The sequence below is a fragment of the Colletotrichum higginsianum genome, chromosome 2 (genome assembly GCF_001672515.1).
Source record: "Colletotrichum higginsianum IMI 349063 chromosome 2, whole genome shotgun sequence".
In the NCBI taxonomy this organism is placed as follows: Eukaryota; Fungi; Ascomycota; class Sordariomycetes; order Glomerellales; family Glomerellaceae; genus Colletotrichum; species Colletotrichum higginsianum.
Window position 1 is genome coordinate 841,283 of NC_030955.1, and position 22,043 is coordinate 863,325.

The 22,043-nt window shown below is 54.9% G+C and overlaps 7 protein-coding genes across 7 annotated transcripts; 1 reads left to right on the forward strand and 6 right to left on the reverse strand.

Moving 5' to 3' along the window:
• Window positions 1-8,710: 8,710 nt before the first annotated feature.
• CH63R_01994 (uncharacterized protein) lies at window positions 8,711-9,213 on the forward strand (the record flags this gene model as incomplete). Its single annotated transcript, XM_018296969.1, has 2 exons — window positions 8,711-9,095; window positions 9,125-9,213. The coding sequence occupies 2 exons, from the start codon at window positions 8,711-8,713 to the stop codon at window positions 9,211-9,213; spliced, it is 474 nt and encodes a 157-aa protein (XP_018161785.1).
• A 1,538-nt stretch (window positions 9,214-10,751) lies between these two features.
• On the reverse strand, window positions 10,752-11,722 carry CH63R_01995 (uncharacterized protein; the record flags this gene model as incomplete). The annotated part of the gene is made up of 2 exons (XM_018296970.1): window positions 10,752-11,348; window positions 11,645-11,722. 2 exons carry the CDS (start codon window positions 11,720-11,722, stop codon window positions 10,752-10,754), a joined length of 675 nt encoding a protein of 224 aa, XP_018161786.1.
• Window positions 11,723-14,778: 3,056 nt separating this feature from the next.
• CH63R_01996 (uncharacterized protein) lies at window positions 14,779-15,057 on the reverse strand (the record flags this gene model as incomplete). Its single annotated transcript, XM_018296971.1, has 1 exon — window positions 14,779-15,057. The coding sequence occupies one exon, from the start codon at window positions 15,055-15,057 to the stop codon at window positions 14,779-14,781; it is 279 nt and encodes a 92-aa protein (XP_018161787.1).
• A 362-nt stretch (window positions 15,058-15,419) lies between these two features.
• Window positions 15,420-17,354, reverse strand: CH63R_01997 (Dual specificity phosphatase catalytic domain protein; the record flags this gene model as incomplete). The annotated part of the gene is made up of 1 exon (XM_018296972.1): window positions 15,420-17,354. One exon carries the CDS (start codon window positions 17,352-17,354, stop codon window positions 15,420-15,422), a length of 1,935 nt encoding a protein of 644 aa, XP_018161788.1.
• A 1,334-nt stretch (window positions 17,355-18,688) lies between these two features.
• Window positions 18,689-19,433, reverse strand: CH63R_01998 (Duf498 domain protein; the record flags this gene model as incomplete). The annotated part of the gene is made up of 2 exons (XM_018296973.1): window positions 18,689-18,897; window positions 18,989-19,433. The coding sequence occupies 2 exons, from the start codon at window positions 19,431-19,433 to the stop codon at window positions 18,689-18,691; spliced, it is 654 nt and encodes a 217-aa protein (XP_018161789.1).
• Window positions 19,434-20,134: 701 nt separating this feature from the next.
• CH63R_01999 (60S ribosomal protein L34-B) lies at window positions 20,135-20,885 on the reverse strand (the record flags this gene model as incomplete). Its single annotated transcript, XM_018296974.1, has 3 exons — window positions 20,135-20,323; window positions 20,584-20,707; window positions 20,848-20,885. 3 exons carry the CDS (start codon window positions 20,883-20,885, stop codon window positions 20,135-20,137), a joined length of 351 nt encoding a protein of 116 aa, XP_018161790.1.
• Window positions 20,886-21,528: 643 nt separating this feature from the next.
• On the reverse strand, window positions 21,529-22,029 carry CH63R_02000 (Ribosomal protein L34e; the record flags this gene model as incomplete). Its single annotated transcript, XM_018296975.1, has 3 exons — window positions 21,529-21,743; window positions 21,797-21,860; window positions 21,916-22,029. The coding sequence occupies 3 exons, from the start codon at window positions 22,027-22,029 to the stop codon at window positions 21,529-21,531; spliced, it is 393 nt and encodes a 130-aa protein (XP_018161791.1).
• Window positions 22,030-22,043: the final 14 nt, after the last annotated feature.

Here is a 22,043-nt window from a genome sequence, read left to right on the forward strand (position 1 = left end):
CAAAGAGACTGGGGAGGTGACACGGCCTCGGCCGGAAGGCGCCGCTCGGACGGGCAACTGCGACTGGGCGACTTGGCTGCGCTCCCTCGGTGAGGTAAATCCCTCCAACACCGAGAGAGTGCTCCCTCCGATGTTTACCCGGTTATGATTGGCTCACTAACCCTTTCGCACCGACTGCCCCTGCCTTGCATCGCCTCAATATCTCTTTCATGGTTGCAATTCTGGGAGCAGGCTAGGTACTCGTACATTGCTCCTGCCAGTACATGATACGGAGACCGGATACTTCCTTAATAAATCACCTACCTACGCGCCACGCGTGCCACGGTGCGCTACCGGCCCCGGTCCCTTCCCACACCCAAACGAGCGGGCCCTCCAAAGATGGCAAAGGAAAGGAAGGTTCAAGGAGGCAACCGCCCACGAAAATACGGAGCACGGAGCATGTTGTGTCACGGGCATTGGTGAGCCTTTTCCCTCTCCCATGGAAATCCTTGGTCCTCAACCTCGACCCCTCGGGGAAATTCCGTTGAGTCATATTCTCTCCCTTTCACTCGTCCTGCTTGCAAATCGACACATTTACCCGCTGCCCACCGTCACCCTGCCGGCGGCGCCTTGTCGCCTCCTCTGGGTCGTCGTCTGTGTGTCCGCCTGCGAACCCCGCCCCCTGCCCCTTGGCATGTCTGTGGTCCTCTCAATCTCACCGCTCACTTCACGGCCGAATCGGTCGGTGTCCGATACGGGTTCCAGTCTTTCCCGGCCCTGCACATAATTCAATGCGTCACAAACCCTTCACAGCGACAAATGCCGCCGCCGCCGCTGTCGCCCTCGCCACCTCTCCAAGCGGCGTCTAACGAAGTCCCATTGCCCACACGCGGCATACAATAACGCGCGCCTGCTATGGCATGTCTGGACAACCCCTGCGTGCCAACGTCGTCGTGGCTCCTTCAATGTTCACAGGTGCCGGTCCCAACCCGTGCGCCAGGAACCGCCTCCAACGTGCTTTGGGGCTGCTGCGTTTTTCAAGGTGGCTCAGGTCCCCCAATCTACGGCTATCCTCGAAAGAACTAGGCAAATCCCGACATCCTGGTTAGGGGGTTCACCAAGAAACGCAACCCGCTGCTAGAGTGATCTTTCGCGAAGGTTAGGGCGTCGACAGATCTCAAGCGACCCAAACCGCTGGGAATCGACTAAGCAAGCGTTAATGCCCCGGAGGGGCACAGTGTCTGTCAGGCCTCCAAGGTAGTTAGTTAGTCGCCCGCGCGAAGGAACGGAGCCAAACCAAACCAACATCCGTTTCTTCCACGGCCTTGACCTCGTACCAACCTTACCGATACGATACACACACACTCACTCACTCACACACACACACATTCACACACACACACACACGTCCCCAAGAGCATGAGCTACTCTCGGCCTTGATCCATCCTTGGGACGACTAACGATGTGTTAGCGGCGGCATCGTACATGTTTGTTCCAACGACCGCCCAACTTAGGGCTCCGGATACCCAGTCACTCTTGCCCATCATACTAACCCAAAGGAAGAGAGCCCGCAACCACGTGAGCCAAGAGCACAGAGACACCAGAAGAATCGGTGTGCGCGCAGCGAACTTGGTCTGGCTGCTGGCAGGGAACCACAACCACCGCAATAACCACCAACGGGGTGCTTACCAATCTTGTATACATTCGGCCACTGTGTCATTGCTGCTCACATTTCTTTTCGTCATTGCTTCGTAGCTGTCGGGTTCGCCTCCATACACAGTTCCATGTCATGATCATTCAGAGGGGCGGGGTTGTCAATACATGCTGTCGACCAATCAACATGCTCCACAAACGCTGCAGACGGCTGTGATTCCATTCCCTTCGCATTCCACACCGAATTTGATTTTCGTACATCGTCCACCCCTCCATCGATTCATTGCCCCCCCGAATCCGGCTTTTTCTGATCGTCATTGGGTGACGAGCCCAGTAATGAATCTCAGAGTTCTCGTTTCCTCTCCAAGGATACGCGATGAAGCGACTTGCAGAAGGGAGAAGGGCCGCCACCTCGACATTTTAACAGGATAGGACCTCATTAGGCCTCGGATCCCTGAGGAACACGAAAAGGACGGGATGAGATTGCGCGGATACCTCGGGACGACAAGTTGGACATGGTCATCAGACCCAAAGTTTCTGACCGCATTACAGGTATCCATGCGGTGATTCCCATTTCCTGAAGCCTGCAGCAACTCAGCAACGCCAATCATTCATCTGGTAAATCCGGCTCCCTCCCTACTCGTCCTCTTGCTGGCCGTCTTCTTACCGCGATTATTTTACGCCCATCCGTAGGTCAACTTGGCTTGGCCAGACACCTGCCAGACGGCCATCCCTGCGCCTTGCCGTGCACTTGCTTTGCAGATGTCCTTTTCTCATGAATTTTAATCTTTTTCCCGCGATGCCCCAGCGAACCAACCACTGAATCAGGCCGGCGTTCGCGCCGAGGGAGTTACCCCTCCTCTTCTACCGCCCAGGGTGATGCTCGCACGTCCCTTTTCGAATTCAAATGCTACCTCAGCGAAGCATTCCCACGTGCAGGCTAAAAACTGTGTGCGCCCGACATCTGCAGTCTGACCGATGCTGCTTCACGTGGAGTATCCACTGATTTGCAGATCATGTCGTCCAAATCCCAACCCACCACGCCTTAGGACAGTGGCTTAACCTCGTGCAACCATCGTATGAGCTACCGTGAACCACACACTACAGCCGCCGTATACCATGGCACCATGGTATGACAGCTGGACAGGCATTTGCTCGTGAACCAGCAGCTCGCCGTGTGCCGGCTCCGTTGGCCTCGTGCCAGTGACATGTACACGTCGCTGCGGTCAATTTGTTACCTTTGCTCGACGGAGTTCCTCTACCTTGCCTCTAACGATATACCCCCTCCCGTACTTCACTTGCGCTCTTCAGACCCTCACCCAATCCCTTGCCGAAAGACTTCCCCGTCAATATCGGAAGGGCACCTCGGCGACAAGGATTTCTGTTCCTCAGCTGGATCCACCGAAAGGAGAACCGGGGTCACCTTCGGCTGTTCTTTGCATTTCAAAGTGATGAGGGCGGGCATGCATCGGTTCTGTCATTTGATGCCCAAACCGGAGGTGGGATTTTGAGTTTTTCATGAGGCTGGAAGCAATCTCGCAGCATGCAGGATCGTCTACACAGGGCAGGTGGAGTGCCCACACCGCCTCTATACCGGTTCTAGCCCGATCTTTTCGGGCTCAAGGACGGAAACACAGGCAATACAATCCGATCGTATACGGCGTACTCGACACGCAGCATGCAGTGGACGAACACCCGCAGAAACCCTCAGCACCTGCCATCGCCACCCTTTACCAGGATTTTTTTATAGCACTTCGAAGCTGCCTTGGTTCACTGACTATCATGCTGCTGCACTCGATAGAACCTATTCCGTGCACACACATCACGCATAACGAATAGTCGGTGGACGCCAGCTCTCTCTCCATCTCCATCTCCCTCTCTCTTTCCCCTCGGGAAGGTCCAGGAGCAAGAATCAAGGCTTGTCTGAGACATTTGTTCCTGACTATTCCTAACGCCTCGAGGCTCGTGCAGCCAAGGCAAAAATGACGCCTCAGGCGCCACTAACGTGATGGAATCATTGCCAAGCTCCAGGAACCAGCCCGGGGAGACGTCTTCATCGAGCTATTTGGCCGTGGGCGATGATTCCCCGTTGACGAGTGATCTAGCCGATACGTCTCACATGTCGCCAGGAATTCCGAGAGGCCAGACCATCAGCGGCATTATGCGCCAATAGCATACACAGTACTCTGTATGGTAACCCTGAGGGATGAGGTCATGAGGCCACCGAGCGGTCAGTCCAGCCGTGGTCGTGGTCGATGAGGAACGAGCATACCCCGGAAGTCCCCTCGGCCTTGCAGGCGCTGTATCATTGGGAGGCCAAGAAGGTGTCAACCAGAGTGCGTCCAATTTTAAGCCCCCAACGCAACAGGGGGTTTCACTTCCCCCCTGAACAGACCGGGGATTGCTGAAGCACACAGAAACAGAGTCAGAGTTGTCGGCACTCACACTGTGATCGAACTCGGCGCGGGCTGCATGGCCTTATGTAAAGGGCGCATGGGCAGGGCGAAACCTGGATGCTGGAAAAGGCGGCTTATTTCACTCGTCGCCAGTTGGGCTGTGGACGAGCACTACATATCCACAGCGGCAAGTGACGACCGTGAAAAGCGGTACCCGGACCATGGCCAAGCAGAAACGCGTACGCAACATGCAGGCGTTCGCGCTCTGCCCCTCTGACTCTCCCTCTCTCCTTCTCCCCTCGCCGACTGTCTGTCCCTGGAGGCGAGGGGAAAGGAGGCTAGCGGTCAGCAAGATGGGACGAAGAAGAGAACCCCCGCTGGAGCCGACCAGGAAGAGCCTGCCCTACGACGGCAACCTTATGCTCCAGGCTGCAACAGAAGGGGCCATGTACCTATCATGATCACTCCGCTATTTTCTCCGTGCCTATCAGCAAGTCGTGGGTAACCGGGAACGGTCACTATCGGTCGGACGCGCCAGATTGCGAGAAAGACGGCCGGCGACTGAGCGTCCAGGTTGAAAATGCACGACGACAACGAGACAAAAGAAGGGAAGAAGGAGACGCCCCCCCCCCCCCACAAGACACGATCAAGTGGTAGCAAAGGGTGGGAAAGTTGAATGCCCATCTCCTCCCAGCTGCCCAGCTGCCATGGGCTACCAATTCTCCTGGCAGTGGTTTAACGAACATGATGATCGTCCTCACGCGCTGGATCCACTGCTTCAGCTTACCCATCACACAGAGAGCCTGACGGTCTGCAAACACGGAATGCAGGCAGGGCTTTCATCCATAGAGGTCTGATGCCCACGACCTTAAGAGGGACCGCCTTGGCAACGTACCTTAGTTTGATGCCCACCCCGGAAACCCGTCGATAGTCGTTCTGGTAAGGTGGCACTGGACACTCGACTAACCAGTTTGAGTCGATCCGACCTACGCAGAGGGCAGTCCCAGCTGTGTACATCGTAGTGTACCATCGCGCAAAGCCGACGAAGGGGCGATTGCTTCCCGCTATCCGGGCGGGCACTTGAGCACCGCACCTCCACATAGTCGTCTTCCCTTGCAGCCGTCTGCCGTTTTCTTCGCGGAAGTGCCAAAACGTCCGAATCACAAACAATGCCACCACAACGCTCTAGCTACTAAGCGACGCGTGCGTCGATCATAGCAAGAGCCATCGACCTGATACCGAGGAACGTGCCGGAAACTGACTAGCCCGATGATGCTCGGCAATGAGAGGTGTGTGTGTGCCCAGAAGCGAGCGTTCTAGGGCCTCGTTCGTTCGTTCGTAAAACAGCGTCGAAGGTTCCGTTGACAGGCTTGAGTCGATCACAACGGAGGTCCCATCTCGCGACTCGACGTAAATGTTACCATTCGTCTGCCACACCATCGTTTCTTCGCAAGCCATCGCAGCCTCATAATGTTGACTGGCTCTTACCATCATCGGCAACTAGCATACCTGACTCGTGCCTGTCCTTCCATGGCGTTGGAGGAGTGGTCGCCTCACGCATGCTCAGGGATGTTTGGCCTGCCGATCGGCCTGGTGTTTGCTTGTCAAAGATCGACTGCAGAACCTCCACATCTCCCCCACTGGGCGCGCAAAGGGCGAGCGAGCTGTGGGTGACGATGATCACTGAAGAAAGTCGAAGCTCCGCCGAAAGTCTCGAGAAGCAATTCAACTGGAGTCAATCGAGTATTGGCTGCCAAGTATTCAGAATTCTCTCGGCCGATTGCCTTCTCATGTTCCCAAATGGGGCTGGACTAATCGTCGGCATATGACTTCTGGAGGGGCAGTCGACAATCCAACCACGACTCGGGTTCTGACGACGCGTTGTGTCTGCCGTCACTACGTTTCGTCCAATTAAAGTCGGCAATTCGGAGCTCGGCACATGATGAGTCTTTCATGCAGACAAGTTGCCATCTACATGCATTAGGCGGCTTGACCTTGATCTCCCTATTCAACCGCACCGACTCCTATCGTGCTGTCATGGTATCTGGGCACTAGATTACACCAAGTCTGGCTCTGCGGGTTCGTTCTCCCGCAAAGCACAAACCCCTTTGGTCGAACATTCGGTCTCTCCAACTCACCGACATCGTAGTTCTGACCAGAGTCCTGATAGAATTATTCATGCTGCCCTGTACTAGACACGCCGATATCATCACTAGGAGGAGGCTTGGTTTTCTCGTTTCAGTCTTTGACATCGATGATTTTTCAAATCTTTTTAACATACGCTTAAGCCTGACAAGGTTCTGCCCGTCGCATAGTGGTTACTTTCACAAATGTCACGGCATCCTACGACTGCCCTGCTAGCCACGCCACCTCTTGCACCGATGATGCCTGTGGTTGAGGGGCTCGACTAATCGATAATTTTCTACACAAACCGCGCGTGCTGTTGCGAGGAACTGGGGCCTCTTAGTTCGAACTTAATAACGTCATCGGATGATACCATGCATGGATGCCCATCCTTATTCCCTTCCCCTTTTCCATCTTGTGTGCTGCAAGGCAACATTCGAGTCTTAGGCTACAGGTGTCTGTGTCTACACGTTGTGTCGATCGAACCATTCGCATTGTAGGCTCCATACATATTGCTTTAGCCTCTGAGTGGCCAAACTCATCGTTGACAATCGAGCACTGACGAGAGTTGGCCATTACCAGGTATAAACAGCATGCGGGTCGGTCGAGACCTGCGTAGATGTTCTTAACGCTAGTCATTCCTCCTAACACAGAGTCCATCTAATAGGCAACCCTTGTCCGTGCAGCGAATAGCCTCGTAGCAGCTGTCCCTCCTAACGATGTAAAGTTTACCGTATAACAGCTTCACGATTCACGTATCGTCTGCCCTTGATGCCGTTCCATTGACCCTCCTGGGAACACAGAACCCTAGTGAGAAGTAGTAATCAGAGTGCTAAGTAGCAAGAAAGCCAGGTGGATTTGACACAGGCATGCATCTGATGACACAATGGATAAAGAAAGTGAATACACAGAAAGGAGCTAGCATCTGTGTATTTTCACATTGCTTCTGCCCCAACGCTACTCTTTCGTTTTGCAAAAGCTCTTGTTGAAAACGACACTGCCGTTTGACAGGTTGACAAAGAAAGACACATTCAAGTCGACAGCGACTCCTTGTAGTACAGTAGAGGCCCATCGTTCAGATATTGACCGAATGTACTACGGAAACTAGCTGAAGTCACTAGCTGACATTCAGTGATGGATTCCCATGGCCTGTAGCCCTTGTTCTTGTCCTCCTTATGTTCGCTCCCTAAAACCGTTCTGCTGCTTAGGTGAACCGCTCACGGCAGAGGGATTGAGGTTCAATTGTCTTGCCTGGCAAGGTTGGGGTTCCTGTCGATGATATTTCGTCACATTGAGCAAATTCTTGTCATCCACTTCGGCAGAAATCAATGCCACCCAAGGCTATGACCTGGGTAAATGACCAAACACGGGCCAGTTCGAACATGACTGGAAATACACCGAGGGAAGTCAGATCATCCCCAACATATTACCCCCCCCCCCCTTTCCCATCATCAACAGTTTATGAACCCATCTCGAAGACTATCTGGGTACCGGTATATGTGGTCCAGATGACGCTCTGACGGCCGATTGCAAGCCTAAGAATCCACAGTGTCTGCTACGTGACGCAGAGAAGCATGGGACGGCAGTTGGCCGTTTCGCCGCGAGTGGAAGTTTAAGAGAAAAAGAAGAAGAAGAAAACCACCCCCTCCGGTAGCTCGCAGTCAAAGACAGACAATGTAAGCTTTCAGGGCCATACTAAGATGAGACGGCTTGATCGTAACGTGTGCATCTTTGGTCGCTCTGGTTGGATTGATGGAGAGCATAGGACGTCGTCAAAAATAAAAGGGGTTTGGGTTGCATACTTCCCCCCCTCCTGGGCGGGCCTTGCCCCAGCCAGGGCTCTGCGCAGATAGATCCCTGTGAACATCATCCGTACCGACGGTGGAACACACCACGTTGTTTGTTGCTTTTTGTGTCTCGCTACTCCCCCAAGCACCTGGGCTCTCTCTCTCTCTCTCTCTCTCTCTCTCTCTCTCTCTCTGGGCGCTTGCACGAATTTGGATTTGAAGCCTTTTCTTCTTGGAAACCCATTTCTTCGTGCGTATAAAACCGACACAAAGAAAACATGCAGGAACAGGAGCAGTGGCACGGCGCTGCCGTACCTAGTCTTTACTCCCCACTTGGGACAGCACCGCGTCAGAAACGGGGGACGCGGGCGGCCAAACCCCCTGTCCCTTGCTTTTCATGCCTTCTTTGAAGGGGAGGGTTTGAAACTGTAAACACTGTATCGTGGCAGAAAGCTACTATACGATGTACATCGTACACGACACCAAAAAGCTAGGTCGACACAATCCAGGTCCCGGGACTGCGGTCCTGGGTTTCTTGTTGGGAGAGGGGGGGGAGGGGGAAAGCTTCCACGCCGCGTATGCAGGTCGAGAAAACTCAACTCGACCGAACGAGACATACGAAGCATATACGATTACTGCTGCTTCCCGACGCTTCTCTCCCCTTGGAAAACGAGTAGATGACGCAAGCACTGCTGTGTTCCTCGTCTCAGTATCGACACACACCCCGACAAAGTTTCCCTCTCCCCCCCCAAAGGCGCCACAGACGTCGAGATGCCCTCCCTGATTCCGTTAGTCGTTCTTCAGCAGCATCAGCTCGCGTCGACCTTGGCCTGGGGAACTCGCTCCCCCCGGCGGCTCACGGCAGCACTAACTGATGCTCTCCCGCTGACCAGCAAGCCCGTGGTGCCTGCTAGCGCTCGCAGCTTGCAAGCTTGCCCGATCCAGGTTAGCCACCCATCTGGGAGCTTTTGGCATGCCGGTCCAAGGTTCGTCCTGTGGCCTGGATATGTCGAACGCGACGACACCTGCCTCGAGACAAGCAGCGCAACGCAACGGGCCGACGATACTGTGAACAGCGACGAAGTCGTGCGCGCGGAAACCCAGAGATGCCACCAGTGCCGCAGTGCATCCGCGCTCATGCCGACTCGAGCCGGAAGTAAGTCTCGTAACTGCGTAATCCATCAGCAAGAGGTCTCAGACCATGTCCACCTCATCTCCTCACGGCACACGCGTCCAATCACGATGGCAAGTTCCAAGACAACATGCCCGAATAGAGTTTCCCACCTGCGGCCTCTCCTCCCTCTCACCGCCCATCAAGAACGTCCCTAACGATGCTCATTGGGACGAAGAAAGCCAATGCATTCACGACATTCTCGCCCAGGATGGTTGGCTGGCAGCAGCGAGTAGCGAGGAGCGTGGAAAGGACTTCTATTCGCATCGCACGCTCGTACCGGTCCATCTCCCACCCCATCCTTCCACCACCCTGTTTTCTTTTGCCACTGCTATCCCTAACTGACAGCCCCAACCCACAGACGGGATGGACAAAGAGAGAGCGACAGAGAGAAAGAGGGGGGGGATGGGAACGTATTCTAGTGAGGTGTATCATGTACTTCGTAGGCAGTCTCCCAAAGATTGGCGTTGTTTCTGCACCTCGTGAGCGAGCCCCTTCTCTTTGTTCTCTTCTGGCCCCCTCCCCGCCCGCCTCCTCAAACACCTGTGGAGAGATCTTCTCCATCAGGCGCCACAGGATATTCCTCCTACAGCACGAGCAGCGGCTTGCAGGATAACCTCGCTCAGTCTCAAATGACTCGGAGAAAGGGATTCTCCCCGTCTTTGGCGTTTTCTATCTTCACATATGGAGAGGATTATTTGGAACACCAGCACCCCTTCCCCCTCTCCCCCCCTTACCCCTTTTTCCAACTCTGTCTCTGTCCCCTCTGCGTCGGAAACCAGTCCCATGCCTGTTTTGAGACGGCACATCCGTCTGTTCGTCCAAACGCAGCAGCACAGCGCGCACAGGAGGGAAGCAAGCCTCTCCGTCAATGCGAAACTACTTACACCCTCTCTCCCAGAGAGGAGAGGGAGGGGAGATAAAGAGGGAGAGGGAGAGAGAGATGCCACCACACCTGCCAAGCGGAAGGGTGGGTTTGTCGGCATCCAGTGCGTCTAGACTCCCCAAATGGCCACCCTCCCCCCTTTTCTCGGCCAAATCGACAGAACCTTGGATAATTTACCCGAAAACCACCAAATCTCCCACACTCGTCATCCATAATTCCGTCGTCGTCGTCGTCGTCGCCCGTGGGCCCGTCCCCCCCCTGGCAATGCCGGTCTTGCCCATTAGAGGCCTCTTCCGAGCGTGTTCCGGACTTCTATTCATTGGCAAGTTAGACACAAAGGGCCGGTGCTGGGAGCGTGAGAGAGAGAGAAAAAAAAAGGGCAGGGGCATAATGTGAACAGAGAGATGTGGAAGCTTACCAGGACTGGGTCTCTGCTCAGCCGCCCCCCTTGACTTGTACGCCACTTGACGGTTCTGGCCCCCTTTCCCCCGCCGCGCTAGGTCGGTAGGTCGAAGATCTTTGCTCCCCTTGCCCGGAGGCCATCTAAGCGCATCCGGTGGCAGTGCAGCAGATTCGACAACCTGCCCTTTGTGATTCGTCGGTCGTCTCCTTCTTCCGTATGATATGTTCTGACGATCCGAGGGGGGTGCGCCCTCACGGACCCATCGGCACCACCACGTCCTGCCTCGTGACATACGGGCACCACAGGTCTATCAAAGAAGGGGAGGGGGGCCTCTTTTCCCTTTTTGGAATCATCACCAGTCGCGACGGGAGGCTGGGGCAGAGACTGATGATGAGGACGAGGAGAGCAACGCTGGGGGTGAGTTTGCGCTCAGCGGCTGATTTTGAGGGCACACCTCTTGAGGTTGCTCGAGACGCCTTCTCTCCCAAGGGGGCAGTGCCAGATACTTGCCTGGGACATCACCTCCCGTCCCCTCACCCGTATCATTCTCCCGCCCACTCGGACAGTCGCTCGCTCGCTTGCTCGCTCGTCCGTCGCCGTTGATGCCGTTGGCTGGAGGGGGGGCCGCTTTCCGGAGTCGACTCCGTTTCACAGAGGCGGCGCCGTAGGACGACAGCCGAACGTGAACAGGACTGACCAGATCGTGCTCACATCGGTCACTTTGTCCGGCCTCTGCTTGGGCTCGTTTCGTCCCTCCTTTCTTTTGCATTCTTCCGCTGCCCCCCCCCGTCATCCCTCCAACGCTCACGCCGTCAGCCGGTGCTGGCTCTGGCGTTGGCTCTGGCGCTGGCTCTGGCGCTGGCTCTGGCGTTGGCTCTGGCGCTGGCGTTGGTGTTGGCTTGGGCGTCGATGACTGATGGGTTGTGCTGGTGTCCGTGAAGTCCTCATTCTAGATGACTACACACCCCAGCCAGGGGGCAAGCGCGTTCCTTGTTTGCCGCGCCCTTTCTTTCTCGTTCTTGGTATCCGTCTCTAGTGCGATGTTGAGGACGTGTCTAGCGGATGATGGTGGCTCTTGCTTCTCTGCTCCCTTCTTCCTTGTTCATTGAGAAAAATGGCGCAAAATCAACTAGTGGGTGTCCTTGCTTTGCGATGGCATCGTGGGAACGGCACTCTGTTCCAAACAGGGCGTGTTGTACTTGTTCCAGGGCGTGTGTTCGTTCACGTGTGGGAACTTCTATTGACTTCAAGACGGGGGTGTGCGCTGGTGGTCAGAACCGAGCCAAGGACGGAAGAGAGAGGCAGGGCTTTGACCGGCGTCATGCGGTAAGACTGGTGGAGAAGAAGAACAAGGAGAGAGCGTTGGCCAGCAGGAATGGAAGAGGGAAGTACAATGACCACGCGTCAGGATGGAGGCTAGGTGGGGAGGTGGGAGGCAAAGGCGGCGCGAATCTCACGACATGATACGATTTGCGACGTACTACGGGAACGGCAAAAGATGAAGACACGCATAGGATCTTGGACGTCAGAGGGCGCCAGTCGTCCTTCCGTCGCCCGTTCCAAGTCGCCCATCCTTCCTCCCGTCCTCCGGTCTTGGCCCCTATTTTCTTCTGGCTCTTTGACTCCCCCTTCCCGCGGGTTTGTCGTCTAGTGTCGGCTAAAGGCCGTGCCTGGAAGGAAGAGAGAGAGAGAGAGAGGTGGAGGAGCAAAAGGGGGTGTGTGTGAAGAACGGAAGAGGGGGGCAGGTCAGGGAGCGAAGGCTGCGGGATTCACACATGCCGCATCACGGACTTTCATCAGAAGGCCGAGGAATTAGTGGGTTGTGCGAGGCGTGTTGTTCGTGCGTGCAGAACGATGCACACGTAGCCCGCGCCAGCCACCTGTTTCCACGATGAGAGGGGAAAAGGAGAGAAGGCATGTGCTCGGTCACCCGACGACGGATCAGTCGGCGAGCAGCGGCGGCGGGAGCGACAATTAGGGGGGAGGGGAGGAAGAAGGCGCGCAAACCGGGCCCAGCCTAGCACCGCGACTTGAGTTGTCAGATGGATTTCGGGCTGATGACTGAAATGATGGCTGGGAGGGAACGATATGCTCGTGCGCGCTGCTGCTGCTGCAGCAGCAGCTATTGTTGTCGTTGCATGACGGGCTGCGCCGTCGCGTCTGGTTTCTGAGGGGGTGGACGTCCGCGCTGTGTAGTTTGTTAGAGGGAGTGGTGGAAGGGGGTTGTTGATCATCCGATTCTCGTATCTGGTGTTTTGTCAATGCCGCTGCCAGCGCAGAGCACTCGCCACGGGTGTGAGATAGAGGGGGTGGCAGCGGGAATCGGTCATAGCACACCTCACGAGGGAGACTGGATGGCTGGTGGTGTCGGGTAAAGGATGATATCGCGGGCCTGCTTGCTTGCTGCTGCTACTCGAAGGGGGGAGGGGGGTGCGTATCCTGCCTGCCGTTCTCCCCCGCTTCACTTTCTGGCGGCGGTCACAAGAGAAAGAGAGAGAGAGAGAGAGAGTGGCTGGGTGATCAGCAGCATCAAAGGGGGGAAAACTCTAACGGTCAAGTGATACCGAAGTGCGCAGATGTTTTGTCATGTGCAGGTGAAGCCGGTTCCCGGCGTTCTTCGAAGTCGAGAGATGGCAGGCGTTCATAGCGAGGCTGGGGGGGAGGCGGACGACGACAACGAATGGACGAGTTTTTGTCTGATGTCGTTGCCTTGCCCGAATCCTTTCCCCTTTGACAGCGCGCCGTTGCGAGGAGCGAGAAGCAGAAAAAAACCAAGGGTTCAACGAGCGCAAAAGAAGAGCGTGGCGTCGGTCAACTTGTCTCTGACAGGAAGACAGCCCGTCGAGTCCGTCGTAGTCGTCCGTCTCCCGTGCCAAAAACGTCCGAGGGGACGTCTTGTTGGCGCGAAGCCATGGTGGATGGACGGGCGGCCGGGCTCTGGCGCTTGCGGTGATCGTTCAACGTACGTTGGAAGGTGTCGAGGGAGAGGGGTATAAGGCCTTGTCTTCAGTCTGGATGTGAACATGATGGGTTTTGGTATTTACGTATTTGGCTGCCGGATTTTGGTTGAGTCGATAAGGAGGTATAGGAGCTGCTATGTTCACTCTGGAGAGGGAGGTGATGGAAGTGGTATCTAAAGTAGATGAGGAGCAGCGAGTGGAATACATACCCAGCTTTACGCGTCGGTATTCGTCGAAATTGTGGGAGAATAGAACTGGCGCTGCCTAGTCTGTGGTTTTCGAGATGATATTGATATCATGTTATCCATACTAAAGTTTTCTATCATAGACAAACACAGCGTAAGTTTATTCTGGTTCTATTGTCAACTCACCTTCGTGGGATCAACACGAGTCTCGTTCTGTTTCGTGAGATATGCTGCGCTGTACTTGTTGGCTACTTACTTGCTGCCAGGAACCGTCGTGGTTGCGGTGGAGGGAGTCAATCAGCAAGAAGCGGGTGAAGCTGTGACCATGGGCTTTTCATGGGATACATGTGCAAGACCTCAGATATCTTCCTGTGGTATTCGTGACTGTCGGCTCCGTGACCTCGCCAAAGATTGAAGGATAAAACTGCCCAGATGAAGCAATGTTCACATGGCTGCCTTCATGAACATACGAGCCGAGCCGTACGTAGTTGCCCGGGAGAGAAAGCAATGTAAGGGAAACCTGATCGTCTTTTGCTGCTGCTGTCCGAAGTTGTTTCCGACGGCGACCTCTGTAGCTGTGCTTCTGTGGGCCCGGAGAAAGCTGGCCTCAGAGATAACCCGGACCTTAACAATTGGCTTGTGGACGAACTTGCCTTACTCGGTAAAATTAAGCTGGAAGAAGAGACAGTTGGGATCGAGTCTCCAAGCCGATTCTCCCCGGCTTCACATGACGATCGAAGTGACTTCAGATCTCGCACGACTGCCATTGATAAACTGAGATTTCCACTTCACCAACTACCGAGAGTATAGAAAGGGGAGGGCAGATTTACAGGAAAATCTTCCTCGGTGTAATACAAGTGTTTGAAGTGTGTCGTTCCCAAATCGCGGCCGCGGGGGCGGCGGCCCCACCAGCCGTTCTTCGGCGTCCCTCCGATGGATGCCCCGTCCCAGGACCCTCCCCACCCCATCAGCGAGCCTCATCATCGTGGGCCTCTCTTAGGGCTCTCCCGCCATAGTCCCACACATCAACATCATAACAATCCACTGCGGGTTGGTCGGTTAGCTCAGTTGGTTAGAGCGTGGTACTAATATGTCATCCCGATATATCAAGTGATGCCAAGGCCGTGAGTTCAAGCCTCACACTGATCACATCTCTTTTGCCCGTCCCTCGCCCCCCCTCCTCTCTAACAAGGAGAAGGTGATGCCGGTTGCCTTTTTGCCCTGTTTGATTCTCTCAGTCGGTGTTGGTCATGCACATTAAGACCTCACGGGGGTCGGCCGCAGCTGTCGACTCCGTGTTCTGCACAACACCGCGGATCGTCCGATAGATTTTTGAGGCGGGTGAGGGGCGCCGTGATCCGGAAGCGTCCAATCTGATCCGTTGTCGTGGACGAGAGGGAGGGTGTTTTGTGGTGTTATCGACGGCCCGGGATCTGATATGTGATGTGACCCGCTCAGAGGTCGCAGCTTCGGTGTGGGGGAGATCGACGGAGGAGAAGCGTCCCGCAAACATTGTGGTAGTTGGTTTGGTCTTGGGTGGTTCATGTATATGAAGTTGGGGTGTTGGATGTTGAAAGTAGCGGCAAAGAGTCGCACTATTGACAAGAGACATTCGACGGACCTAAGGGGAGGAACTGTGTAAAAGAGAGCAGCACCAGTTCTTATCCATATCAAACATGTACCTCGTCCAGGCTGGGCCAAGAAAAAGAACTGAGCTGTAAAAGTGCATTCTTATTCTGGTAGCCATGGGGCCGAGTAAGTATATTTATCATTAATCAGTTACGCTGGATATGAAACTGCCACCTTCCGAAAAAAAACTAACTTTATGAGAGACCTTCAGTACCCATCCCTATATAGCAAGTCTCACAGTCCGATCTACTGCTGCTGCCGTTCCTCCTGCAACTGGTCTTCTTCCAGCTTCAGGCCCGAGTATCGCATGTGAAGCCGATCCCTGAAGTGGTAATGGCGAATGCCGTTGGGCCTTGCCGCTTTGAATGTTTCAATGGCCTCGCCCACAGTCATCCCGCACCGCTCGACGAGGTAGCACACAATGAAGTACCCGGTCCGGTTGAAGCCGTAGTGGCAATGAACGCCAATCACCTGCGTCTGACCGTCCACCTCCGTCCATTTCTCCTGCTCGGCTCTCGTCTTCTGCTGCTCCCGTAGCTTGTCGACCAGTAAAATAAAATGGGCGACTTCGTCGTCCTTGGGCGGGATCTTGGACACCGTCGCGTACTTGTGGTATCGTACACCGCCCTTTTCCATGCTCCGTGGGTCGTACACCGGCTTGTCGTGGCTTATGTCGATGACATCTTTAATGATGCCTCCCCAGTTCTTGACGAACTCGGTGGGACAGTGTGTGTCATCCGCTTCACGCAGGGTCTTCATTGCCCTGAAGACCGCCGGTTTGCCCTTGGGGCCGATGGGGTGGGAAACAGGAACCACCCCCTTCCACTTGGCCAAATTCTTCACATCCCACTTGCCCTCGCGCGAGAGATACTGCAGCTGCCAGCCGAGAGAAAAGCGACCTGTAACATGGGTGGCGAGAAAGTCCGAGATCAGACCGGCGAGAACCCGGACAGTGGCAGGGTTGAAAAGCAGAGCGTGGTTGGCCGGTCTAGGCATGATGATCGACTTTACGACCTTGGTGGGATGTCGGGGCTGAGGTGGGACGTTTGCTGGTGATTCTTGTGGTGTAGAAGGATCCTCGAGAGCGTTTTCTGCATCATCGATGGGTCGACGATCACGATCGCGATGGAAGTCCTCGTCTCGAATGTCATCTATGCTCTCGGGCCCATAGTCCTCTGCATCCTTCGACGTGTTGCTTGACGTTACAGCCTCGACAGTTGTCTCGTGCCAATCATCATCAGACCCGGTTTCCATCAATGGAGACGCCTTTCCAGACAGGCACTCTCTAATCTTGTCGACCTCGCTAGGGGGCGTGAGCTTGTCCTCCGCGCCAGCGATCAAGTAGACGGGGACGTCAACGCCGGCCCACACATCCTTGCCAGGGATGCCGCCTTTTGCGACACCATTTTCGTATCTCGGGAGTGATCCCCATGCCATCCTGCGCCAGACTGGGGTCCGACTCTGGTTGTTGAAACGGTCCTGAAGCTTGCGTAGCTCGAGATCGGCCTCCGGGCCTACAAACCGACTGACGCTAGCGCTTTGCGGGCCGCCCCATCGATCGTAGGCCCTCCAAAGGTCGAAGAGCCAACCAGGAATCCATAGCAGGGTGCGGAAAATCTTCGTCTTTTCTTCTGCTGGAGGACCAGCCAGGGGACAGACGGCAACCAAGCCAACGACATACTTCCGCAGCTTCGTCTTGTTATGAACGCTGTGACTCGCCAAGCGTGCGCACATAATCGTACCCATACTGTGCCCGATGAGGACGACGCTGCGGCCAGGCTCTTTCTGACGGTACTCGTCGATAATTAGCTCCAGCAACTCCCTGAGGGCTTCCGGGGTGTAGGCATCCCATGCCTGTTCGGTAAACTCGGAGCGGCCACATCCGGGCAGGTCGATGGCCAAGCATGACGATATGTGAACGAGGCTCGTCAACAGCGGATGAAACTGGGCTACGGAGCCCCCGAGCCCGTGGATGAAGACCAGTAAAGGAAGAGGCGGTTTGGGCAACTGGTCGGCTTGGAGATGCCGCTTGTAGAATGTTCTGATGCCGGAGTAGGTAAAGCGATCTGTCTTGTAGTCACGGATCTCCGAGTTGTCCTTCAAGAGGGCCGGATCGGTAGCCTCAGGGTCATGAGGGTTGGCTGAGCTCGGCCGTGCCGCGGCCTGTTGTTGATCTGCCATGTTGACCGTGGAGGGGATGATGTTTATGACGGGGCCCAGACGCGACTTGGCTACGAGCACCGCAAGAGTAGCAAGTGTAGAAACACAGCCGAGGATGGTTGGGTGAAGGGTGAGCGATTGTCGACGACGACCAGACAAAGCGCGGGTATCTCTGAAAGTAGTGCGCTACTAGAAACAATAATGGTCGGCTGTTGTGTTGGGGACGCGGTTGTGCGAGAAACGATGATTCCCGAACAAGCCGTGTTGGGATAGAGTAAACAATAAAAAAGAAGTAACAAAAAGATCGGCTGCGACGTGGTCGGAGACGGTGGACGGAATGTGAGTCAATCAGTGACGAAGCCGGAAAGCGCCCTTCGACTTTTGAGTGCCTGTCGCACCTGGTGCTGCTGGGCGCAAGGCCCAGAGCACGGCAGGGAAAACAAAAGCGGTGTCTTTTCTTTCCTTTCCTTGTTTGGGGTCAATTGAGGGACTGAACGGGGCAGCTATCGTCGTTGAGATCGACTGAGGCTGTGGGAGCCTGAGAGGTGAGAACGTGGTTAGGATAGGCCGTTCCTAAGGCAAGAGCGAGTGAGCGGGTGAGTGAGTGAGTGAGTGAGAATGAGTGGAGGGAAAAGATAGTGAGCCCGCGCTGCCCAGGAAAGTAAATGAGCCTCACAAGAGAGCCAGCCAAACCTTGCCTTTTTGGCAGTTCATGTCACTGCTCATTCTCAGCCAACAGTTCGTCATCCCTCCTCCACCTGGGGCTGGCAGACCATTGCTATTGGCTTCCCTGATTTTGGAATTTTTGGCCAATGGCAACGCCCTGCACATCATGGGTCCTAGGGGTTCTGCAAGGCTGATTACGTATCAGAACAAGATGAATATTGGATATTTGTACATGAGATTTAGGTAAACATGTATCAGTATTTTCACATTGTTTATTGCGTATAGTCCTTTATCATATTACTGGAGTGTTTCTCCCATGGTGGGATTGTTTGGTGTCCACCAAATATTACGTTGACTGGAAGCAACCGTGCGAGTTAAAACACCCCAATTATACAGCTTTTGGCTCCTCTTGCCGCCATCTCTTAACGGGAGTCGGGACCTCGACGGTACGAGCTTCTGATAATTTATCAGAGCCCCCTCCCTGCCATAATAGCTGATGGCGCATCGTCTCGAGTCATGGAGACGTTGCAGGAGTGCCAGATTACCTTTTGCTCCATTAACCACCGTCAAGCAGTCATGCTCGTGAATCGCTCCCACCTGCCTGCATGTCGACAGTATCAGAGCATTCGGTCTTCAAATCGCGATGACTACAGTTGAAGAAACACGGCCATTTTCACCTTGAGCACACCTCACACAGCTCCCTTGCCGTCGACCCATCCGATGGGAATCAATGCCCCTGCGACATCGTCAACACCTCGCTCCGTAGCAAGCAAGTTGAACTGCGAAGCTGCATTCCTCGTGTCCAAAAGCTCGACGCGAACGCCGAGCGAGCTGAGGTGCTTCCTCGTCGCCGGGCTGAGCGGTACAATCTTGGGGCCGACACCGAGGATGAGGAGATCTGAAGGGGGAAAAACGGAGCCTCGTTAGCTAAAATCGTCCATCTCCTAAAAGGTTAAAGATGGCATAAAAGGGGAATGGGTAAGACGTACCAGGTCTCGGCCAGACCAATTCCAACAGTCCGAATGCTTCCGCCGGCAGCTCAAACTGGCCCTTGGCATTGATCAGCTTCTTGGTTCCCTTCGCCTCCCACGGCCTCCACGCGAACGCTTCGCCGCCGATGAGCAGCGCTGCGTCGCCGTCCATGATCTTAACGCCGCTGTTGAGGTGGAAGCCGTCCGGGACGCAGGCGTCAATCGAGGTCGAGGGGATCGGGATGTTGCCCAGGACGTCCATCTCGCCAAAGTCCGTCGCGCCCTGGTAGTCCTTGGGCTTTTCCCTTGAACTGGAGGCAGAGGTGTGGAATTGGCTGCAGAGCTGCATTGCGGCTGTCGAGGGTCGCAACGGTGTTGGCGAGACTCGGGGGGCGAATCGGGGAAGAGTGCGCTGGACGCGCGTGACGGCGCGGAGAACGCGGGTGCTCGTCGAGAAGTGCATCGGATCGGATGGATGTGTATGGATCTTTGAAAGATAGACGGTTGTATCCTTGGGGTTCCAGGTGTGCGGTGTCAAGGGTACGGTTTCGTGGATTGGTGGTGCTTGGGAAGAAGTTACGTGCAGCTCCGCCACTTTTTTGCTCGGAAGGGCTATCTCAGTATCTTGAACGTCATGATTGCAGGGTTGCGTGCTACGACAGCCACGAGCGTAAATGGTAGGTGGGGGACACGGGACGCAAGACCGACCGGAAAGGATTGTGCATCATTCCCTCTCACTCTCTGTATTACGTGCAGCCGGTCTATGTCGTAGAGGCGTAAACGGTTCAATTTGTTGTCACAACCCGCATGTCGGCGGTAAACCAAATTGTGTAATTTTGTTCTTTTGGGCGCCATTACCAATATACCGCGGGGTCGTTATCTCGTCACAAAACAGCGAAACATGAATACCAACATGACCCGAAAAAAAGGAACTGATGTGTTGAAGGGCTCGATTTCCGTTTCTCATTCAGGTATCGAGGCCTAGAGTGCCCTAACGACAGCATCGGCAGAAGAATCCGTTTTCACTCCGCCTGTGGCCTGACGATTTCTTTGTATCATGCAGTTCCTTTTGCCCTAATGAACACCGAAGCAATGAACCAACCCCTGAATTCCCATTCCTGCCAGTGTTGTGTTGACGTTGACCAAGAAGAGGCGTGTCCGAGTTTATTTCTTCTTCTCGCTCTGGCTCTGCTCCTTCAGCACCTTCTTAACGATCTTCTGCTCCTCGATGAGGAAGGCGCGGACGATGCGGTCACGAACGCAGTTACCGCATCTCGAGCCACCGTACGCGCGCTGGACGGTCTTCTTGGGCTTGGAGATCTGGGCGTACTCGCGGGGGCGGAGGGCGGGAACCTGTGTGGGATGTATGTTAGTATGTTGACAGCGTTGTGCTGAGCGCCAGCCGCGACCGGTCTTCGATGTCGCCATCTGAGAGTGCCGAATGCAATGTGAAGCCTCCTTTCCACAACCAGTCTTGTGTCGTTTTTCTCAATCGTTCTCGCCGTCGATATCCCGATATCCAGTTGATATCTCGCGTCACAAAGTCCCATGCATGCTCTCAAATGGCTCCTCGAATCGATCGCTTCGGCTCCGGTACGAGGTTTCGAACTTACGCCGGGCAGCTTGACACCGCAGTCACCGCACTTGGGGGCAGTGCCGCGCTTCTTGATGTGAAGAACTCTCAGCTCACCGCCGGGAGTCTTGACGATCCGGGTCAGGTTAGAGCTGGTGTTGTAGCTGCGGTAGAAAAAATCTCCATGTCAGTCATTTGTAGTCCGTCCAAGACGCACAAGCGTGCGGTCGATCGCGCAAGACGGGGGAAATGTCATCGTTCGCCGAGTCTATCGCAAGCAAGAACTCTAGAAGTGGTCACTCACCCGTTACGGCGGCGGTACGTGACACGGTTTCCGGCCATTGTGACTGATTTGCTGCGGGCTGCGGGTTGGTTAGTTGAGAGTCGAGGATCGCGAGCGGCGGATTTTGGAATCTAGAAATTTTGTGTGGGTGGAAAGACGAGTTCGAGCCCGCTTAGGCGACCAATGAGGTGGGGGTGGAGTGAGCAAGCCACATGTGGCGAATCACCTCTGGAAAGCCCCAGAGCAAGCCTAGCTCACGTGAGCATATCGGCTCAAGCCGGCCTAACCATTGGCTGGAGTCTGGGGCCAATGGTCAACGGCGGACGGCTGGCCAAGTCAGCCGATTAATTGCTCAGCCCGCAAGACACCACCAGCCCGTGAGGGACGCGTTGATGTTGCGAACTTGACTGGATCCAAGCTCAACGCCTGCAATTTCATACTCTTCTTATCTGCGATGGACACGGTTCATTTCTCTTGCTTCAGGCTGGTTTCCGACTAAAAAACACAATGGGGTGGTTTTTTTATACGCCTTATGACACGGCGGGCTGTAGACTTGCTGTTTTATCCAACGACCTCTTCAAACCCTTTGTTCTAGTGGTCCTCTATTACGCCGAATCCAATTCCCAACGATGACCCCCTTTTACCCATCCAAACCGTCTAACGCCACGTGCACTATATAATCAGGTCGAAAATATGCTAGGGCTATGATTCTGTCGCCATCGTCGCCGTCGTCGTCGCCCAGTCGGGATGATCTGTTGCTTGCCAGACCTTGATCCCGTTGGGTTCTTCTCTTCGGCGCCGGGCAGCGTGGTCCATGATTTCGGTGATCTTTTCGCTCTTTCGAAGGTCCTGAAAGTCCTGCACCTCCTTCTTGGCAGCGGCGACAGAACCCAGGATGGAGTCAAACTTGATTTGGGCTAGGGTAGTCATGTCAGCGGGAGTCCAAGACCCAGCGAGTGTCAAGACGTACGGGATGACTGCTTGGCCGAGAGTGGCTCCATCATTCTTGGGATGGTTGTGCGCAAACCTCGAAGCTTTGAAAATGTCAGTTCTAGATCCTGCCCAACTGCGCCGTTAGAGGTGACAAACTTTGATGTGCAATATCTTGAGCTCGTTCAAAGCCAGTTCCAGACGCTCCTCGTCCCATGCCTCTTCGTCCTGGGCTCCAGGCTCAGTCTTGATGGTCGGGCCATTGTTTGCCATGATGATGCAGGGTG